Genomic DNA, 19,306 nt, shown 5'->3' on the forward strand with positions numbered 1-19,306 from the left:
AAGTGTCCAACGTAATGCATCAACAGTCGGATACCTTCACTGGAGGATGGCCAATGACATCTGGAAAACCTCTGTTAGCTGGGAATGCATGTGGTTGGCACCTGCTCCAAGTTCTGGTTTCAAAATGGCTTTCTCCCAGGACATTCCTCTCTAGGCCATAGCACCTCTTCAAAATGTCACTCTCAGCTGCTCTTGGGGTGTTTGTCCTCTCTTAGCTTCTCTGGAGCAAGAGTCTGCTTTCAACAACCATCTTCAAACTGTCTCACATCTGCAGCTCCTCTCTCAGCTCCTGTGCTTTCTTCAAAGTGTCCCTCTTAGCTGTAGCAAGCTCGCTCCTTCTGTCTGAGCTTATATAATGTTCTAGTAAACTAATTAAGGCCCACACTGAATGGGCAGGGCCACACCTCCATGGAAGTTATCCAATCAAAAGTTATCACCCACAGTTGAGTAGGGTGCATCTCCATGGAAACAACCTAATTCAAATGTTCCAACTTAATCCCCACTAATATGTCTGCCCCCACAAGATTGCATCAAAGAACATGGCTTTTTCTGAGGGACATAATATATACAAACCCATACACTATTGCTTATTAAGTCAGAGAGCATGAGGAGAAGGATTGATTTTAAGGTCTATTGGCAAGGCAAAAATTGAGCACAGTCAAAATTACCTATGAAAATCCCTTAAGTTATCCTCTAGTATATGTGGTTTTATGTCTATAACCCTTTAGACTATTTTATCATTTTCTTTAAATTTTTATTGGTCAATGTTTCTTTACAGTCCCTATTTCTTTAACTTATTGCTGCAAGACATCAAATCAAACAATTACCTTCCCCCTAATCCAGATATTTACTTGCTTTTAAATGATCAATAAACCCTTAAAATTATTCACATATATTTCCATAATTTTCGTGAACGCTCTTTGGCTACTTCAGATTTGATTACACCTAATGCCTGAGTAAACCATCACTGAGTTAATGGCAGCAGGAGGCCATGTATTTCATTTCTTTCTCTCTTGCATGCACATGCACTCACCCACAGCTGTGGACAGAATTGAATTCACACAACTGAAATGAACCTATGATGCTGTTTCTTGTTATGCAGAAATTCTTGCCTGAATTAAAGTATATTCACTTTTTTTTCCTACAGTGAGGCCCTTATAGAGCAAAAATGCCTGGATTTGAATAAATTTCAAGAGAAGTATTTCATCAAGACAAATAAATTCCTGCTGATTGGATATAGCAAAATATGTGTGAAACTTGGAGGAAAGAACAAAACATGCAAGAAAATGAGCATAGTCAGGATAGGTAAGAAGTTGTATATGGCTATGGTTGCCTTTTTTGGGGTTTCTGAAGACACTGATTGTGTCTGGATTTTCTGTATGTTAAAAGTAGACAAATGATAGAGACAAATTGCAATAGATAATTGCAAATTATTTAATGCAGATACTTTTTTTAAAGAATTGAACTTTTTGAAATGTATGCTACTAATTCCTACCGTGAGAGCATTCTGAGGGTCTTAAGTCTCAGCTATGGAAGAGGGTAGACTGACACCTACAAGTTAGAGCAAGAGATAATCTACATGAAGGGTCTAGCTAGGGTGGCCTCCTGCGAACCACCCACATATGTCCTTTTCTTCCTGACTTTGTCTTCTCCCAAATTCCTTGCAGTCTTCTCCCCAAATCCTCACTATATTCTGAGTGTGTTTAGCTAAATTATCAAGTTATTTTTAAAAATAAATATGCTTTCCTAAGAGACTTATTACTGGGGAGTGATATATGGAGTAAATCTGATTTGACCTAAAATACACATGTTAAACTTTGCCCCCAAAAATGATAGCAATGACATTTCACATAAAATTGTAGTTTTAAATGCTAAATTCCAACTGCATGTTTCCTTTGGCTATAAATAATAGCCATATTCAAAATGAGATAAATCAGTAGATCCAGTCAATTATGTAGTTATTAATCAATATTAATAACCAATTAACCATTTGGTTGACAGGCAAGTAAATCAAAACAATCAAAAAAAAATTGAGAATATAGGCCTCAAGCTTTTTCCCATTGCTCACAGATTTGTGACCCTGAAGTGAGGAAAGTTATTTTTCAAAGCCTGAAAGTTGTTATAGAGGAATGTCTAAGTCAATTAGGACATATCAGTGTAATGAAATACAAACTATAATGTTTATGCTACCTATGGAGTTTTATAAGTGAAACGATATATATAAGCGGAAAAACCATGCACAGTGATTGAAGGGACGCATTCTTTCACTGGTTTTAAATATTATGGTCCCCTCTCTCTCTTCTCTCCTACCTCCCTTCATCTCCCAAAAAAGAAAAATCAAAAGTAAGAGAGCCATGTTCATTAGAGAGAGAAAAGAAGTGAGAAACCTGGAGTCTAGTCTCAGTTCCATTTCAGTGAGATGGAAAAACAGGGAGTAAAAGCAGAAGTTCCATGAACAATTACCTTATAGGAAAGCAGAGGTGGTGGGCAAAGACCTTGGCAGCTAAAGGTCGGGCTGACACCCAGCAGCAGCAACCACCACCACGGTGAGTCACTGACATTTAGGGACAGTGAGTAAGCATGCTGCCTGCCGTTAGCACAGGACACTGGGAAAGGGGTGATGTGAGTCCCGCAGGGCTCTGGAAATCTCCCCTGGGCAAGCACGATGAGGACTGATGGAGGCCTATTTCACAGCAGCATCGTCTCCTGAACTCTAATGTGACAATTAATGGAACTGCCATTTCATTAGCTTTAAACTGGATGTTCCTGATTGAACCCCAGAGCCAGAACTCCCAGGCAATCATCCCCCCTCCCGCCGACCTCCCTTTCTTTAGGTGTGGCCCCCTAGCAAGACTGGAGAGGGTAGCTTCCTGCCTTCCCACTTTTTCTAGCATGGCAATTCCTACAGTGTTTCACGTTTTGCAACAATGTATCAACTTTTTAAAATGTTGCTTGAGGAATGGGCACTTTTTCTAATTTGCTCAAACACTCCATTTGGGCTAGAAGCAGACATGCTTTGGGGGTGCCTGGATAAGCCAGTGAGCTAATGAAGTATAGAAACAAAAGCCAAATGAAGGAAAAAAAGATTCAGGAACAGACAGAATTGGATTTAAATCCTGCTAAATAAACCTTTTTATAGACACCTGAGCTTCAGTTAATTAACCTTTTTGAGATTTCATTTCTCCATCAATATAGTGGAGATAAGTTGCTGCTGTTTGAAGATGGTATAAATAAAGCATTTGGCACTTAGTGAATGTTTAATCAGTACTAGCTCTGTTCTTCCCTTGATTTCCCCATTCTTGAGAGTTCTTGGGGAATGAGGAGGAAGCCAGGGATTTAGTCTGAGAAGGTTTTGTTGAGAATGTGAATCTTGAGTATCTCTGAATGAAGGGTAAGAGCTGGCTTGACAATTGTAAAAGGTTCTCTCTGTTGATCTGTTTTTTCTATCCCCACCCACTTTTTCCCGCTTCCCTCCGAGGCATCTTCCCTTTTTCTAGTGTATCTAAAGGTAAAAAGGGATAAACTTCCCCTTTGACAAGACATCCAAGGGCAAAGAAGGAATCACTTCTCCTTTTTTAGTACTCTAGGCCCAAAAAGGAGAAATTTAGACTGTCGCCACTGTGAGCAAGTAACTACCATGATGGATGAAACTCCACCACGGTTTCATTTGACTGAGCCTGCGAGTCCACCTGAGCCCAGCTCAGCCTAGAATCCAGCTCCATCTTTTGAGTAAAACTTAGGTGAACGCATACTCTCTCATTAACAATAGAGTTAGATTAGATTTTAACCCGTGTGTTCCTCCATCTTGGCCTGAAATCACTTATGCAAAAAAAAATAGCCACCCCATCCCAAGACAGCACGTTTCCATGTGATGGTGAAAGAGCAACTGAGAGGCCCAGACAGGAAGCCTTGGGTCAATGGAGGGCAGGCCATCTGAACTCAGATGCTCTTCTAGGAGCTCAACAGCTTTCTCAGGATTTGTTCTGCTTGAAACAATGCCTATCTCCTTCCAATAGCATTTACATGGCACATTCTAACTCTGTGAATTAGTCTAGAAGAAGGAAGGCACTAGAGGAGGAGTTAATGAGTGAATGCAGACAAGACAGAGAGAGGGGGCAGCCTGAGGTGGCTCTGAAAGTTATGGGCTAAGGCCAGGAGGCAGGCTCTCAGCTTCTGTGTTGCAGAGATGAGGTGCCCCCAACATATATCCTAATTATTTTTTAATTTGAAAATTACTTTATTTATCAAACAAAAAAAAAAATTTTCCAACAAATTAAAGCAAACAATGGGAAAAACAAATATCCTGAAACAACTTCATTCTAAGTTTATTGGAATAGTTAAGACTCAAAGCCTCCACCTTGGGGTTAGTTAGTAACAAGTTCTGTAGCATTCAAAAGGCAAAGAGAATGTATAAGTAATGCTAGCTGCTGTGACAAGCCCCCAAACGAATGAGCTCTCAAATACCATAAGTTTGTTTCTTGCTCACATAAGAGCCAAAATGGGTGGTCCTAACCTTTAGGTGGTGCTCCTCCAAGTCACATTTAGGGCTCCGTCCATCCCGTGGCTCCACTGTCTTCAACGTATGACTCCAAGTTGTGGAAGGGGAATGAGCATAGAGTCACATGTGGAAGGGTTTCTGCCCATGGCTGGAGTGCTATACCTGGCTTCCCCTGACTTTGCTCAGAAACCACATCCACCTGCAAAAAGGGCTGGGAAATGCAGTTTGGCTTTGAACCCAGTAGGAAGAAGAAATGGTTTTCTGAACAGCTTGACAGTTTCTGCAACAGAAAAAGAAAATGATTTTCAGAGTAGGTGGATTTTAAAAATTATTATTACTTCCTTGACTGCTCTGTAGACTGACCTCATTTCTTTTTTCCTTTCCAGTGAAGCCTGAGGATCCTTTTGATGTAAGAGTCATCTATCGAGAGGGAGCAAATGACTTTTTATTGACATTTAATACATCACACTTTCAAAAGAAGTATGTAAGACAAAAACATTTAGTGCATGATGTAGCCTATCGCCAGGAAAAACATGAAAATGACTGGAAGGTATGAAGAGCAACCACATTTATAAAATAAAAACTTCTAAATATTATTTAGTCCATTGCACCAAAGGTAAATTTTTCCCTGGGAGGGCCTCTAGCAATTTTGTGTTCAAAATGTGCCTTTTACTGAAAAAAGTTCCCAAAACTGTTTCAAAAACTCTAAACTTCAGACCCCAAAAAACCTAGATCTTCCCTGGCCCATTTCTGTGCTAGCTCTGATTTATTTTTCTTGCCCTATTTTTTGTTTGTTTGTTTTTATAACATTTCAAAATTAGGTAATCAGGTTAACAAAATAGACTGAGATGAAATCGACCCTCTTTATTTGGTGGCATCAAAAAGTTTGGGAGATATAGAGTATTGTTTTTTTGTTTGGTTTGGTTTGGTTTGGTTTAGTTGGTGGGTATAGGGCATTTGTAAATAAAAATTAATAAATAAAGAAAAAAGTGTCATGTTTAGCATGAAACCTTCATAGGCTTGTTGAACCAAAGTACATCTCCAGGTAGCATCATTATGTCATAGCCACAGTTTGGTTTATGGGAGTTTATGGGTGTTTATGGCAAGAGGTAAAGAGGAGAGGAAGCAAATTATTTTTCTTCCTTTTTATTTTGTTTTAAAGCCTGAGTTCTTAATCCCTGAATTAACAATTTGATTTTCCCCTTCATAATCTGGAGGGTTATTTAGACTCTCTCTTCATGATTTGCTGAGATTGGAATGATCTGGCTGTCCTTGCAATCTGTTTTGGGGGGAGGTGGGAGAAAAGTAGAGTGTTCCAGGTTTTCAAGTTTCTCCTAAACTGCTGGCCTAACTTCTTTCACCACATGGACAGAAACATGTGATTTTATCTTTCGTTGGCTTATCCATGTTCCCATCCTTCTTTGGGCCAGGAACAGCCTTGTTAGTTTGCAGGATGGTTAGCTACCTACGTGAAGGTAAGGCCTACCCCAAACCACCTGCTCCCTCTTCTTACTCACCCACTCCACCTGTTGGCATCCTGCTCACTTTCACTGTGCATTTGAGAATTTCACCTTTGAAAAGCCACCATAGTAAAGAAAAGAAACATTTTGAATAAATGGTTCTAGGACAATCAGTTAGCTATTTGGAAAAAAAAATTAATAACTTTCTATCCCCCCAATATAAAAAAAAAATAATAGAAGATGATTTAAGAAAATTATGGAAAAATGAAACACTAAATGAGCTTGAAAAATTATAGGCACATGATTATATAATCTTGAAGAATGTCGTAAGCAAAGAGTAGAAGAAAGGAAAAGATTGATACATGTGATTAAGTAGAAAGCAGAGGCTTATGTATTTCAGCACACACAATAATCGAAATTGTAAAGTAAATTAAAAATTAATTTTAAATTGCCATATATACAACTGACAGATGGTTAAGCCTTACTATGTAAAAACTCAAATACATCTTTAAGAAAAAGGTAAGTATCGCAGTAGAAAAATGAGCAAAGAACTTGGAAAAAGCCTTTCATGAAAGAAGAAATATAAAAATTCAATAAATATGTGAAAACTACTGATAATCAAATTAATACAAATATAATAACAATGGAATATTATTTTTTACCCAACAAATTGATAGAGCTTTTGCCCCAGTGTTGGAGATTCTGTTGTGAAACTGACTTTCCCCGCATTGCCATTTGCTATGTGAAATGGTATCTTTCTGGAAGGAAATGACTCTTGTTTAAAAACCCTTACCATTTTCTTATATCTCCCCCTGGGGCTTCAAAGAGGAAAGAAAGGAAAAGAAGAGAGTGAAGTTTAGAAAGGGAAATAGGAGTCTGGGAGTGATTTACCTCCTTCCAAATGTGGGGGAGTCTAATACACCTGACTAAAGACCCATTACAGCACTGTCCTCCTTGGTCACTTGTAGCATCATCTATGTGATAATAGACCCTGCCCCTAATTCTGCTGCCGACCCCGCCGCATGTCAGAGATCCATGTTGTAACAAATGCAAGAGAACCTCAAGAGAATGCCCATATGACTAAAGGAGCTCAACCTGAAATGATTTGGGAGATCTGATCAATCTCTCTTTTTCCATCCTAAATATGAAATGGCACTTTTTACTCTTTAGCATGTGAATTTAACAGCTACAACGCTGACACTCCCGCAGAGAAAGCTACAACCTGATGCAATGTATGAGGTTAAAGTCCGATCCATCCCTAATGGAGACTATTTTGAAGGCTCCTGGAGTGGATGGAGCCCAAGTTACCACTTCAGAACTCCAGAGACCAGTGGCACAGGTAAGGAGTGGCTGTAGGGTCTCCGCATATTGCTTTGCGTGTGAAAGTTGTGAGCAAGAGTGAGAATAAGAGAGATTAAACCAGCCTGCAAGTTAAGACTCTCCCAGAGGGCATTCTTATACTTTCTTTGGAGAATGATGTGCCACCTGTGCCCCTTTTGTGAAGAACAAGGAAGCCGTGGAAGGAGGCTATCTTTACACTGGTGCCCTGGGTGTTTCTGAGAGCTTCTAATAATTCTGGACAAAATTCCCACCACTACCTCCAGTCCACAAATTTAGTCTGGGATCCTAATGGCTGGTTTCTCTAAGGCTCCTCGAGGGCTCACCTTTGTTGCAGTGGTGGATGGGCAGCCTGATGTGGCTGTTCTGTGCCTTCTTTTCCAGAATGATGAATGTGGCTTTGGGACCTAGGAAATGTGAATGACCAGAAGAGCCTGAGAACATGGCTCAGGCCAGACCCTGGGGACCCATATACCTTCTCTTGGAGGGACTGGGGGTGGGGGTGGGACTGTTCTACAATACCAACTTCCCATTCTCACCCTAGCATTGCTGAAACTGCAGGGTAAAACATTTATCTCATCACCCCCTGCTCTGACTTTTCTCCCTTAGTGTAGACACAGCGGGGTGGGAGTGGGGGAGGAATGGTGATACTTTTGATGGTAGATCACTTTTACATTTCAAGTGGCAGATATTCTGAACATGGCCACCCAGGTCAGTGCCCCTTACTAAAGCCAAAATTCCCCATAAAGCTAGCAAATGATAGTTTACTGGGAGCAACTTTCAAGAAGTAATAAACAGGGCTGTATTAGTCAGGGTTCTCTAGGAAAACAGAACCTACAGGAGATATCTGTAAATATTATGAGATTTTATGAAATTGTCTCATGCAACTGTAGAGATGCACGTGTCCAAATTTCATAGGGCAGGCTGCAAGCTGGGAATACCAATGAAAGTTTTCCATGAATTCCCCTGGAGAAGCTGGCTGTCTGAAGTAGAGATGGAAATTCTCTCTTTTGACTGCTGCACTCATCACTTCTCCTTTTAAAGCCTTCAGCTGATTGGATGAAACATCTCTATTGCTGAAGTCACTCTCCTTAGTTCATTGTAGATGTAATCAGCCATAAATGTAATCAACTTCCTGATGATTTAAGTCCACAAAATGTACTTGCAGTAACAGGCCAGTGCTTGCTTGTCCAGACAACTGGGCACCATTACGTGGCCAAGTTGACATGTGAACCTAACCATCACAAGTGCCAAGTCACTAAATAAAGCCTATGCTTCCTTAAAGTCTACCTTGTTACACGCTTAGTGAATGCTAACCAAGATCTATCCTTGCATTCCAGGAGAGATGGATCCTATTTTACTAATTATCATCATTCTAAGTTTCTTCTCTGTGGCTCTGTTGGTTATCTTGGCCTGTGTGTTGTGGGAAAAAAGGTGAGTTTTCTCAATTAATCAAGAGGGTGATGGTGTGGAATCCCAGTCATAAGTTGAATCCCATTTATTGATAAGAAAATTGCAAAGGGGAATAATGCATTTCAGGAATCTCAGTGCCCAAACCTTCCCCTATCCCAAGGCACCAGTGAATTGCACAATCACTTTCATATGAGTAAAACTTATATAAGCTGGACATAGGGCAAAACCTCTCCTTCCCCAAAATAGAAGTCCTTAAGTCATTTTCTCAAATGTGTCCTCTAAATTCTTGTAAAAGAGGAAATGGAGGCACTCATGGGAAACATAAAATGCATTTGAAGTCTTAACTTTTAGCACACAAATTCTTGGGCCTTTTGCCTTCTACCCCATAAAAGAAACATGTTTGTTTCATCATAAAAATGATATTTTAAACACATACCAGTTAAGTTACTTAATTTTTGCAGAGGTAGGAAGATATTCTCAGCTTAGGGCCATGTAACACCAGGATCTCAAAGACCCCAATTTCAAAAGCACCACGTCAAAGCAATTTTCTTGGGTAACTTGATAAATATTGCCTCCAGCCAAATCAGAGCAGAGTTGCTTCCAGTAAGTAGAAGGAATAAGATGATGACATCTGCATTGGGAGTAGACGACCAGGTCAAATTTTAGTTCCATAGCTACACCAAAGCTACCTCTTTGCCAAGCATAGTTGCTTCTCTCTCGGAGGTATATCACTGTTATGTCTTGTTCACAGAGTAGATCAATGACAATGATCTCTGGTCCAACTCCTCTTTGGATTGATAGGTCACTGAGGCCCAGAGAAAGCAAATCACTTGTTGAAGGTCATCCATCTGGTTGTGGCAGAGCCAATACTAAAAATCTGATCTTCTGATTCCTGGCCCAGAATCAGTGGGAAGACCTATTATGGCTGCTCCCTCTGCCCACCATTCATCTAAAAAAAGTGTCCTCTTATTTCAGAATTAAGCCTCTTGTGTGGCCCAGTCTCCCTGATCATAAGAAGACTCTGGAACAACTGTGTAAGACACCAAAAAAGGTGAGTGCTTCTGATGCTTCTGTTACTGTGCTGGAGACATCCCTGAAGTCCAAAATGGTATTCCAAGATAAGAAAGAATTGAACCTCAAGTTTTGGTCCTCTGTGGATCCCCTAACTGGGGTCCCTTGTAAGATCCTAAGCACAGCTCCCTAAAGGTAGGAAACTAAAATGAGATGCAAGTCTTAGAACTTCCCAGGCTTCCCAGAGCTAGGAGGCACGGCCAGTGGTCACTTCAGATCCTGAAGTGTTAAGCACCTCTAGAAGCGAACAGTCAACTTGGAACACGTGGGTTATTCTCTGATACTCCCCGTTAAATTTCTTTATGCCTCTTCCTTTGGCAGCATGCCTCCCTGGGACAGTCTTAATGCTTTGTCTCTTTTTTGGTGCAGAATTTGAATGTGAGTTTCAATCCTGAAAGTTTCCTGGACTGCCAGATTCATAAAGTGGATGACATTCAAGCTAGAGAGGAAGCAGAGGACTTTCTGCAGGATGCTTTTCTTGCACAACCAGAGGAGTCGGAGAAGCAGAGGCTTGTAGGGGGCATGCAGGTCTCCAACTGGCCCTCCCAGCTTGCAGTCACTGCCCCAGAAATAGTCACAGGAGATTCACCCCTCAGATGCCTGACTGGGAATGTCAGTGTGTGTGACCTCCCTGTACTCCCCTGCTCCAGGTCCCCAGACTGCAGGGCGAGTGGTAAGAACAGGTACCAGGGCCTGCAGCTTAGCCCCGGATCTACAAACAGCACCCTGGCCCCTCTATTTCCTCTCCAATCGGGAATGCTGACATTGAACCCTGCAGCCCAGGGACAGCCCATCCTGACATCCCTGGGATCGAGTCAAGAAGAAGCGTACGTCACCATGTCCAGATTCTACCAAAACCAGTGAATTGTGAGAATCCCAGGACCGGGACCATCATGACCGACAAAGATGAGCCCAGAGCTCCTATACTCCCCACAACCCAAAGATGACAAAATTAACCCAGCACCTATACATCCATAGTCCAAAGGATTCTGAGACTTGGCCCTGACCACTCCCTGGCTCAGCAGCACCCCACATGGGGCAGGAGCATCCTGCCTCTAGGGTGTTGATTTGGTCACAATGTTTCAGGCAAACCAAACGATTCAATTATTTAAGAGAGAAACAAAAACAGGAAAGAATGAAAGAAAAGGTGGAGAAAATGATGGCAGAGTAAGGAAAGCAGGAAGGGAGATAGGAACAAAAGGAGGAAGGGAGAATAAGAATGACTGTTACCAGTATTGGGGTTTACAAAGTACATGATGTGAGTAAGGGCTCCCCACATCTTGTCTCGCTCCATTCTCACAGCAATCCTAGGAGATGGGGGCAAATATTATTAATATTCCCTTTTCAATGATGATGAAACTGAGGCTCTGTGGGGTTGAATAGCTTGTTCAACTTGCCCATTCAGTGAGAGGTGGAGCCAAGATTGGATGCCTAGGAGTCTGACTGCAGTCTCTCCCAAGCCATGTGCCTTGTTTGTAACTAGGTGGCTATATTGTCCAAAGTTTTGAAAATGAAAGGGGAGGCTATAAATGATCATTCCAGGACAACAAGCATAAACCAGGACTGTCCCAGACATGTGAGGACATATGGGTACCCAAACTAACCCAATTGTGAGGAAGAAAGTGGGGAGAAGTGTTCTTGGAGGGTGTGATGTGACATGGCCAGCCATGTCTACAGGCAGAGGGAAGCCAAGGAAAAGTCACAAAATCCACTTCATTTGGTTTTTCTGAAACAGTGCTTAAGGGAGAATAAATGAGAAGTCCAGAATTTCTATTGTCAGTTATCAAGAATATATGCCTCTTGCTGTCACCACCCACATCTGCATCCATTGATGGTCTCAGAAACAGCTGTTGCTGACCCTGGACACTGGTACCTTTGGGCAATGAGCCAGGGAATAACCCCTGCCATGTGCTGATGGATGGCCCCCACCCAGATTCATCCACGCATTATCCCAAGTTCATTAGCCTTCGATGTTGCTGCAGATTTCAAGGGGAAAAAGGACTTATACACATGCAGTTAGTGAATGGACAGTGGCCTTGTTTTGGAAGATACAGAGAAGAGACATATTACTAACAATTGACATTTGTCCACTTGCCTTTCTTTGGATGAATTTGTAATGACCATCTCAAACCAAATCAAGGTGAGAAGCAATTTCAGATCAGGAAAGCACAGCTTTCCTCTGAGGACTTCAGACCTCATTTACACAGAACCACCCAGGACAGAGGTGGCAGAAGGAAGCAAGGAAAGCTATGAGTTTGAGATTTTGTTGGCATTTCTTATTGTTCTTTAAGTTTTGAATTGTTTCCTTTGTTCTGTTTTTAGTTATTTTGAGGGGGCATACGAGTTTTATTGAATTTCATTTTAGTTTGTTGTTTCCATGATGAGGATTTTAAATCATAGACTGATGGACCTTTTGCTTTGGCTTTGATGCTTGATAATAATTAGACAATCTTATTCTTTGGTCGGGTATCGTACTTCCCAAAGTACTTCCCTCTACATTAGTGCTAATTAATACAGTACCATAATAGTTTAGATTTGCATAATACTTTAGATTTTCAAAGTACTTTCACAAGTGTGATCTCCTTCATTTACTTGACAAGCATTTATGGAAAGCCTGCTCTGTGGCAACCAAGGCACAGGGAATCTAAAGACAAATAAGTTTGGGACACTTCTCCCATGAAATGCAAAATCTAATCAAAGGGACGAACGTGAACAAATGATTCTAAAAACACAGAATGCTATGTTGGAGACATGTTCAAAGTGCCCTGTTGGAGGACAGTCAGGAAAAGTGTCACAAAAGTGATATACTTGTACATGGAAGGAAAGTTGAATCTGCCTGGAGTGTAAGTAGCAGAAGAAATTTCCGATCAGTTGGGTGTTTTCTTTACATTTTGCAGAAATAGGATCCATGTCCAAAGAGGAGGTCACACAAAAACTCATACTCAACCTGCATCTCTTTTACTTTACTTGAACTTTATAGAGGTCCTATGAGGTATTTGTTATGATCATCTTTGACTGACAGGAAAATTGGAACACAGCAAACACAGGTAAATTCCTAAATATCATATGAGAAATCGGGACTGGAAGCTTTAAGTCTGTATCCCTGATATAAATAGACAGTCTCTCAAAATTTAGGAGATAGGTCTAGGGCGACATAAAGATTACTATGACCCTAAAATCCTGTTTAGTGTTTCAAAGCATAGGCTATTAGGTAAATTTAACATGTATGTGTCTGTCTGTTATTGAAAGCATTTAAAATCCATGTATCATACCCTTATAATCATAACTGCTGCTAATGCTTGATTATCTGCCCAGGGACAATGTATAATGTAAGATTATGTCTAATGTCTGCTGGTCAGAGACTATGTATAAATCAGAGATGTAAAATGTAAGGTCTAGATAGCATGAAATGAAAAGAAAACTGAGAAATGAATAACTAATTTGGTCAGACAACCATGCCTGGTTCTCAGGGACCTTGACATATTCTGACTGGTTTTCTACCAGCCTTTGCCTCCCTCTTCATTCTGGTTTCCCTGGGAACCTGCATCTAAAAAGCCACATATGGGGTCCTTTTAGATGTGCATACTCATGTTTTCTTAGCTCTCCTGGACTGGCCTGGAAGATGGTGAGAATATGTGACAGGGCAACTAGAAATGATACATATTAAATGGCATTTCTGCCAGCTCAGTTTTTCTTTGGGATTATTCCTAAAATTATCCATCATTCACTACAGTGAAGGTCTCTGATGTGACTGTGTACTTTCTACATGTATTACAAACATTTTGCAGAGCTGCTAAGTATATAAGTATCCAAAGTGTGACCATTTTGTATTTAATTAATAATATAGAACTCTGTGACTGTGCTGGTCCTCTATGACAACTACAAAGGGGTCACATTTTTCTCAGCCACTGGCATCCCTTGCTGTCTTTTTATGGGTTTGGGTTTTCAGAGGAGCTTTTATATTGGGGACCAACTATGTGCTGCTCTGTAAGGAGCTGGGCACTGGGACCTTAGAGATGAAGCAGCCTGCTCCCAGCTCCCAATCACATGGGGACAAAGACAAGTAGGAACAGTTACAATGTGATACCACTGCTTTAGGGCAGAGTATCAGCAGGATCCTTAGCTTTAGCAATTAGAAACCCATTTTGGCTAATGTGAGCAGAAAATGAACCTATAAAGGCTATTATTAGAGGATTCACAGAATACCAGGGAGAGTCAAAGAACCAGTCGCTCCAGAAACTGGAAACAGCAGCTTTCAGGGCAGCCACCAGTCCACAGAAAGTAGCCCCAGCAGTGACCAGCTTCTTCACATCACTGACTCCTGGTTCAGTCAGGGCTGGCATCTGGGATGGATGGTGCCTACAATGAGAGCATGCGTGGACCCTAGCAACAGGTAGCCAGGAAGGCAATAGCTGGTGTTTTCATCCTCTGTAGTAGGGGCTCCCCAAATATAGTAAGGAGGTTCAGCTGCTGGTGGGAACAAAAGAATGACTGAAAAAGGTAAAGGATACAAAAAAAAGACAGCACCAAAAATAGATAAAAGGAAGGAGGTCACCCTTGATAAGGTTTTGCAGGATAAGTAAGAGTGTGCTGGACAAAGAAGCCTGGAGCACAGGGTGGATATTTCCTGACAGAAGAAAGAGCACATTCGAAGTCATAGGGGAATGAGAGAATACGGAACATTTGAGAACTAGCAAATACAAAATAGGCGGTGCCTTCTTGTCTGTCTCATTTGGGAATAGCAGTTGGTTTGTGGTTATTCCATAAAGTCAGTTAAGGGCACTTCAATAAAAGCATTAAACATTTTGTTTTAATTTAAAATGTGTCTGTATTTTCATTCACCATTCTTTTGCTACAAGGCCTGACTTTTTCTTTGGTTATGGGGTTACAGATTATAGTTCCACATCGTCTTTCTTAGATGCCATTATGCATCTTTCCAGTTTTGCTTTCTTAAAATGGAAAAAGGCTTTAAAACACTTGCCAAAAAATCTAAGTGCAGACATCTAGCTTTTTAAAAAGTCCCCCCAATATTTTACAGTCACTTTTGCACCCCAATTGGACAACAATATTCTTCATCAACATGCCTGTATCAAGTGTTTTCAAACCATTCAAGGCAGTTTGCATAGATAAATAGCACTCTTTCTCCATGTACTCAAGTTTCATCAGCTTGCAAAATAATTACAATGACAAGTACTACTAGCCTGACCAAGTTTCGGAACAAGTTTCGGAACACACACCACTGACTCGGGGCGAGTTTACTCCCATTTGGTGGGAGCAGCAGTACAAGGATGTATTAGAGAACAGTCCACTAACTGCCAAATTTCAATGCATTGTCCGTGTATTTTACAGAGGGGATGGGGAGTGCTGGGTCCTTGAGCAGGTGCTGCAGTAGAGGCTGCTACAGGAGCATCTACTTCACTTAGCAGGGCTCATTCACAGAATGTGCAGAATACATGGTGGGAGATGAGACTTGGCAGTATTGGTGGGGCCCAATGGTTAAGTGTGTGATGTGCCAGTCAAAGTTCTGATTTAATCTGAAGGTGATGGGAGTACTCCATAGGATCTTTATTTTTTTAATCAAATTCAGTTTTATTGAGGTATATTCACATATCATACAATTATCCATGGTGTACAATCAACTGTTCACAGTACCATCATATAGTTACACATTCATCCCCCAATCTATTTTTGAACATTTTCCTTACATCAGAAAGAATCAGAATAAGAATAAAAAATCAAAGTAAAAAACATCACCCAAATCATCCCCCCAACCCACCCTATTTTTCATTTAGTTTTTGTCCCCATTCTTCTACTCATCCATCCATACACTAGATAAAGGGAGTATGATCCACAAGATTTTCACAAACACACCGTCACCCCTTGTAATCTATACTGTTATACAATCGTCTTCAGGAGTCCAGACTACTGGGTTGGAGTTTGATCATTTCAGGTGTTTATTTCTAGCTATTCCAGTACATTAAAACCTAAAAAGTGTTATCTATATAGTGCATAAGAATGTCCACCAGAGTGACCTCTCAACTCCATTTGAAATCTCTCAGCCACTGAAACTTAATTTCATTTCATTTTGCATCCCCCTTTTGGTCCAGAAGATATTCTCAATCCCACGATGTTGGGTCCAGATTCATCCCCGGGAGTCATATCCTGAGTTGCCAGGGAGATTTACACCCACTCCACAGGATCTTAATCTGGGGTGTGGCATCATAAATGATGGTGTGTAGCAGGGCTCACTGAGGAATCTTGATTCAGTGGGAGATAAACATGAAACAGTTGGGACTTCTCTCCAATAACTCTTCTCCATGGTGCTCTGTTGAATCCTCCTTTCCTTAACAACATCTGAGGCAGATTTCAAAACTCTTCATCATCTTCAGCAACCAAAACTTAATTCAATCCTGTTTAAAATGAAGTCTAACATTCAAATCAAAGACACATACATCCCATCACAAGGGGCAAAAGGGACTAAGAGGGAAAGGAAGATGATGGCTTCCGTTCCTTCACTCCCCACTCCTGCCCTTCTCCTCCCTCTCCTCCTTCCTCCTCCCTTCCTCCACTACACTGAAATGTAATAACCTGATTTGTCTGAATGTCCTGTGAGTCTTCAAGGACTCTAGGTAGGGAACTATGATGCACTGGGGTTTATGTCTCTTGTGCTAAACAAAGTAGACAATAGTAAACATGGAATGAATAGATGAATGAATGAACAAACAAACATATTAGTGAGTGGTGTTGTTAGAGTCCACCTGCTTTCTCATCATCATTCAGCATAGAACATTGCTGAGCTAGGCTGTGTACCCAGAGGCCAGCACCACATCCCCGTGAGACTGTCACATCTGGGTGGCCACATGTAATGAGTCGGTTGCCTTCTCCGTCCACAGTTACCTCCCCAGCTGCACTCTCAACCGCTGTAACCACAGAAGTGGGGAAACAATAGAGTGGGGCAGGGTAGGAGAGAAATTTTCCAAAACTTCATTTCTCTGATGAATATCTGTATATAATCATACTTATTCATTTATTGAGATCTACATTGAAGTCTGACCCAACTTCTGAATTTTAATTGCTTGTGGCATTTATGTGGACATTTGTGCATCACTTACAATAATGCAGCTGTTCAGACAAAGAAAATGCAATGCATAAAAACTGGTGGGTTCCAAGGAATACATTAACATTCCTTCAGACACTGGTAAAAACCAAACGTGAAACAAACAACATGCAAATCCCCTACGGCTTGAAAATTAAAGTTTAAATGCTCGATTCTGCAGAAACACCTGAAATAATCTGGAAGACCCCTCAACTGTAAATTAGGAGGGCCAGTTCCCCTCTGCTCTATCAAGACTTCTCATCAAGAAGAGGAGAAATTGCCAGGAACTTTGCTGTATTTTTATAGCAAATTAGTTGCTGTGTAGTGTTAACTGCATTGGTCAAAAATGCAGAATAATCAGAAAACATGCTAATATTACACTAAAGACACTGCCACCCAGTGATAGTCTACACTATTACTTTTATAGCCTAAAAGATAGTTTGTTTAATTAGGTATAGGTTCAGTAAAGACTATAGCAAAAGACTGAATTGCACAAGCTACTCTTGAACATTTCTTTCTCCTCATGATACATGTTTTAAAACTATCTGGAAGGCCACATGTCAATTTCTTAGTGCATTTTTATTGTGAACTTTAGCATACATACATACATACATAACAACTTTCAAAGTACAATTTAACAAGTAGTCAGAGGGCAAATTTCAAAGAATGTCATGGGTCACAGTTCTACAACTTCAGCTATTTCCATTATTATAAAAGATAACACACATACAGAAAGGTGTTAACTTTTGATGTACAGATCAACAAGCAGTTATATGGGTGATTTCAAAAACAGTTATGGCTTTAAACAGCTCCACAGCCGCAGTTCTTTCCTTATTAGGAAACACAGGGTGTAGACAGAAAAGTGAACTTTCAAAGCACAATTCAATTAATAGGTATAGAGCAAATTCCAAAGGATGTTATAGGTTACAGTTCCACCATGTCATTCACCTCCTTGCAGCTATTCTAACACCCCAGCATCTAAAAATGTATATATATTTATGCAAAGTTTCAGTATTCATAGACCTTTGTTAAATCTTACCTTGTTTGTTGCTACGCATTCCTCTCAATCTCTGTCTCCATCCTCAGGGGTCTCTAGGCAGTGAGCACCCTAACGTGTTCATATTGAAAAGGGGTGTTGACAACATGGGGAAGGGGGTTGCATCTGATTGTTGTTCTTAAAGAGAAATAAGTATTCAATAATAGCTTGTGCAATTCAGGAGAAGAAAAGGATTGAGAAAAGACTAACTCTACAAGAGATTTTATTTTTGTTTTGTTTTGTTTTGTTTTTTGTTGTCATTTATCTTTTCTACAAGAGATTTTAAAAGTTTGATTCAGAAGGAATTGGCAGACCAACCAATGGAACAGAATGGAGAACCCATAACCATTTCTTACGGAAATTGTTAAATGGGGATGGGAGGGCAGGGATCACATTTCTCTCCTAAGCATGAAATTAATTTTTTCCCTTTGGTCTGCGCCAATTTTAGTCTTGTTCACATCCTTGGGACTAACTGTTAATAGGAGAACACCATGCCTGATTGGCTAGGAAATGGTTCACTGTCTCTAAAAGTAGTTACAGACCAAACTAGAGATGACAAAGGAGGAAGGAAATAAATAATGTTAAAGAAGCAACAAAAGTTTCCATTGCAAGTAGAATTTTTATAATTATAGAGAGTGCAAGACATAGAATTATTTTTATTAGAGAAGTTGTAGGTTTACAGAAAAATCATGCATAAAATACAGAGTTCTCATATACCACCCTAAATTATACCTTGCAATAGTGTAGTACATTTGTCACAATTTATGAAAGAACATTTTTATAATTGTACTATTAACTATATTCCATCATACACAATAGAGTCCACTGTGTTGTACAGTCCTAAGTTTTTTATTCTAATAACTTATATATAACCTAAAATTTCCCCTTTAACCACATTCATATTTATAATTCAGTGCTATTATGTTCACAATGTTGTGCTACCATCACCACCATTCATTACCAAAACTTTATGACCAACCCAAATAGAAACTACAATTTAAGCATTAACTCCTCATACCCTACCCCCACCCTGGCCCCTGGTAACCTATATTCTTGATTCTGACTCTATGAGTTTGCTTATTCTAATTTTTTTATTTCGGTGTGTCATACAATATTTGAAACACAGACTATTAGAATGAAAATACACTCAGAAAAGCTGTCTGTAAGGCAATGCTCCAAAATATTTCAGTGAATGATGGGGAGAAGAATGGAATGGGAAGTGATTATATGAAAGGAGGAGACTTCTGCTTATTTCTCTTGTTCTCTCCCTCTGGGGAAGATGTGTGTGCTTTATAGTTGTAATTAAAAGCTCAGTTGTTTAAAAGAATAAAATATTTCTCAACATACTTCTTACTTTGAATTCACAGTTCCATTTTCTTCAGTAAAGTCTATTT

General features: G+C 40.2%; 1 protein-coding gene across 3 annotated transcripts in view; it reads left to right on the forward strand.

Annotated features, from left to right (window-relative positions):
* IL7R (interleukin 7 receptor) overlaps nucleotides 1-14,601 on the forward strand; it is a 38,383-nt gene extending 23,782 nt beyond the window's left edge. For 2 of the 3 annotated variants that reach the window (XM_037798997.1, XM_037798999.1), the window contains exons 3-8: nucleotides 1,148-1,305; nucleotides 4,885-5,048; nucleotides 7,129-7,297; nucleotides 8,637-8,730; nucleotides 9,685-9,760; nucleotides 10,150-14,601. In XM_037798997.1, coding sequence (XP_037654925.1) covers nucleotides 1,148-1,305; nucleotides 4,885-5,048; nucleotides 7,129-7,297; nucleotides 8,637-8,730; nucleotides 9,685-9,760; nucleotides 10,150-10,644 — 1,156 coding nt within the window. In that variant the 3' untranslated portion in view covers nucleotides 10,645-14,601. The remainder of the gene's footprint in view (nucleotides 1-1,147; nucleotides 1,306-4,884; nucleotides 5,049-7,128; nucleotides 7,298-8,636; nucleotides 8,731-9,684; nucleotides 9,761-10,149) is intronic. The other variant, XM_037798998.1, reaches the window with a different exon arrangement.
* The last annotated feature ends 4,705 nt before the right edge of the window (nucleotides 14,602-19,306 follow it).

Source organism: Choloepus didactylus, chromosome 11 (assembly GCF_015220235.1).
Source record: "Choloepus didactylus isolate mChoDid1 chromosome 11, mChoDid1.pri, whole genome shotgun sequence".
Classification (NCBI taxonomy): Eukaryota; Metazoa; Chordata; class Mammalia; order Pilosa; family Megalonychidae; genus Choloepus; species Choloepus didactylus.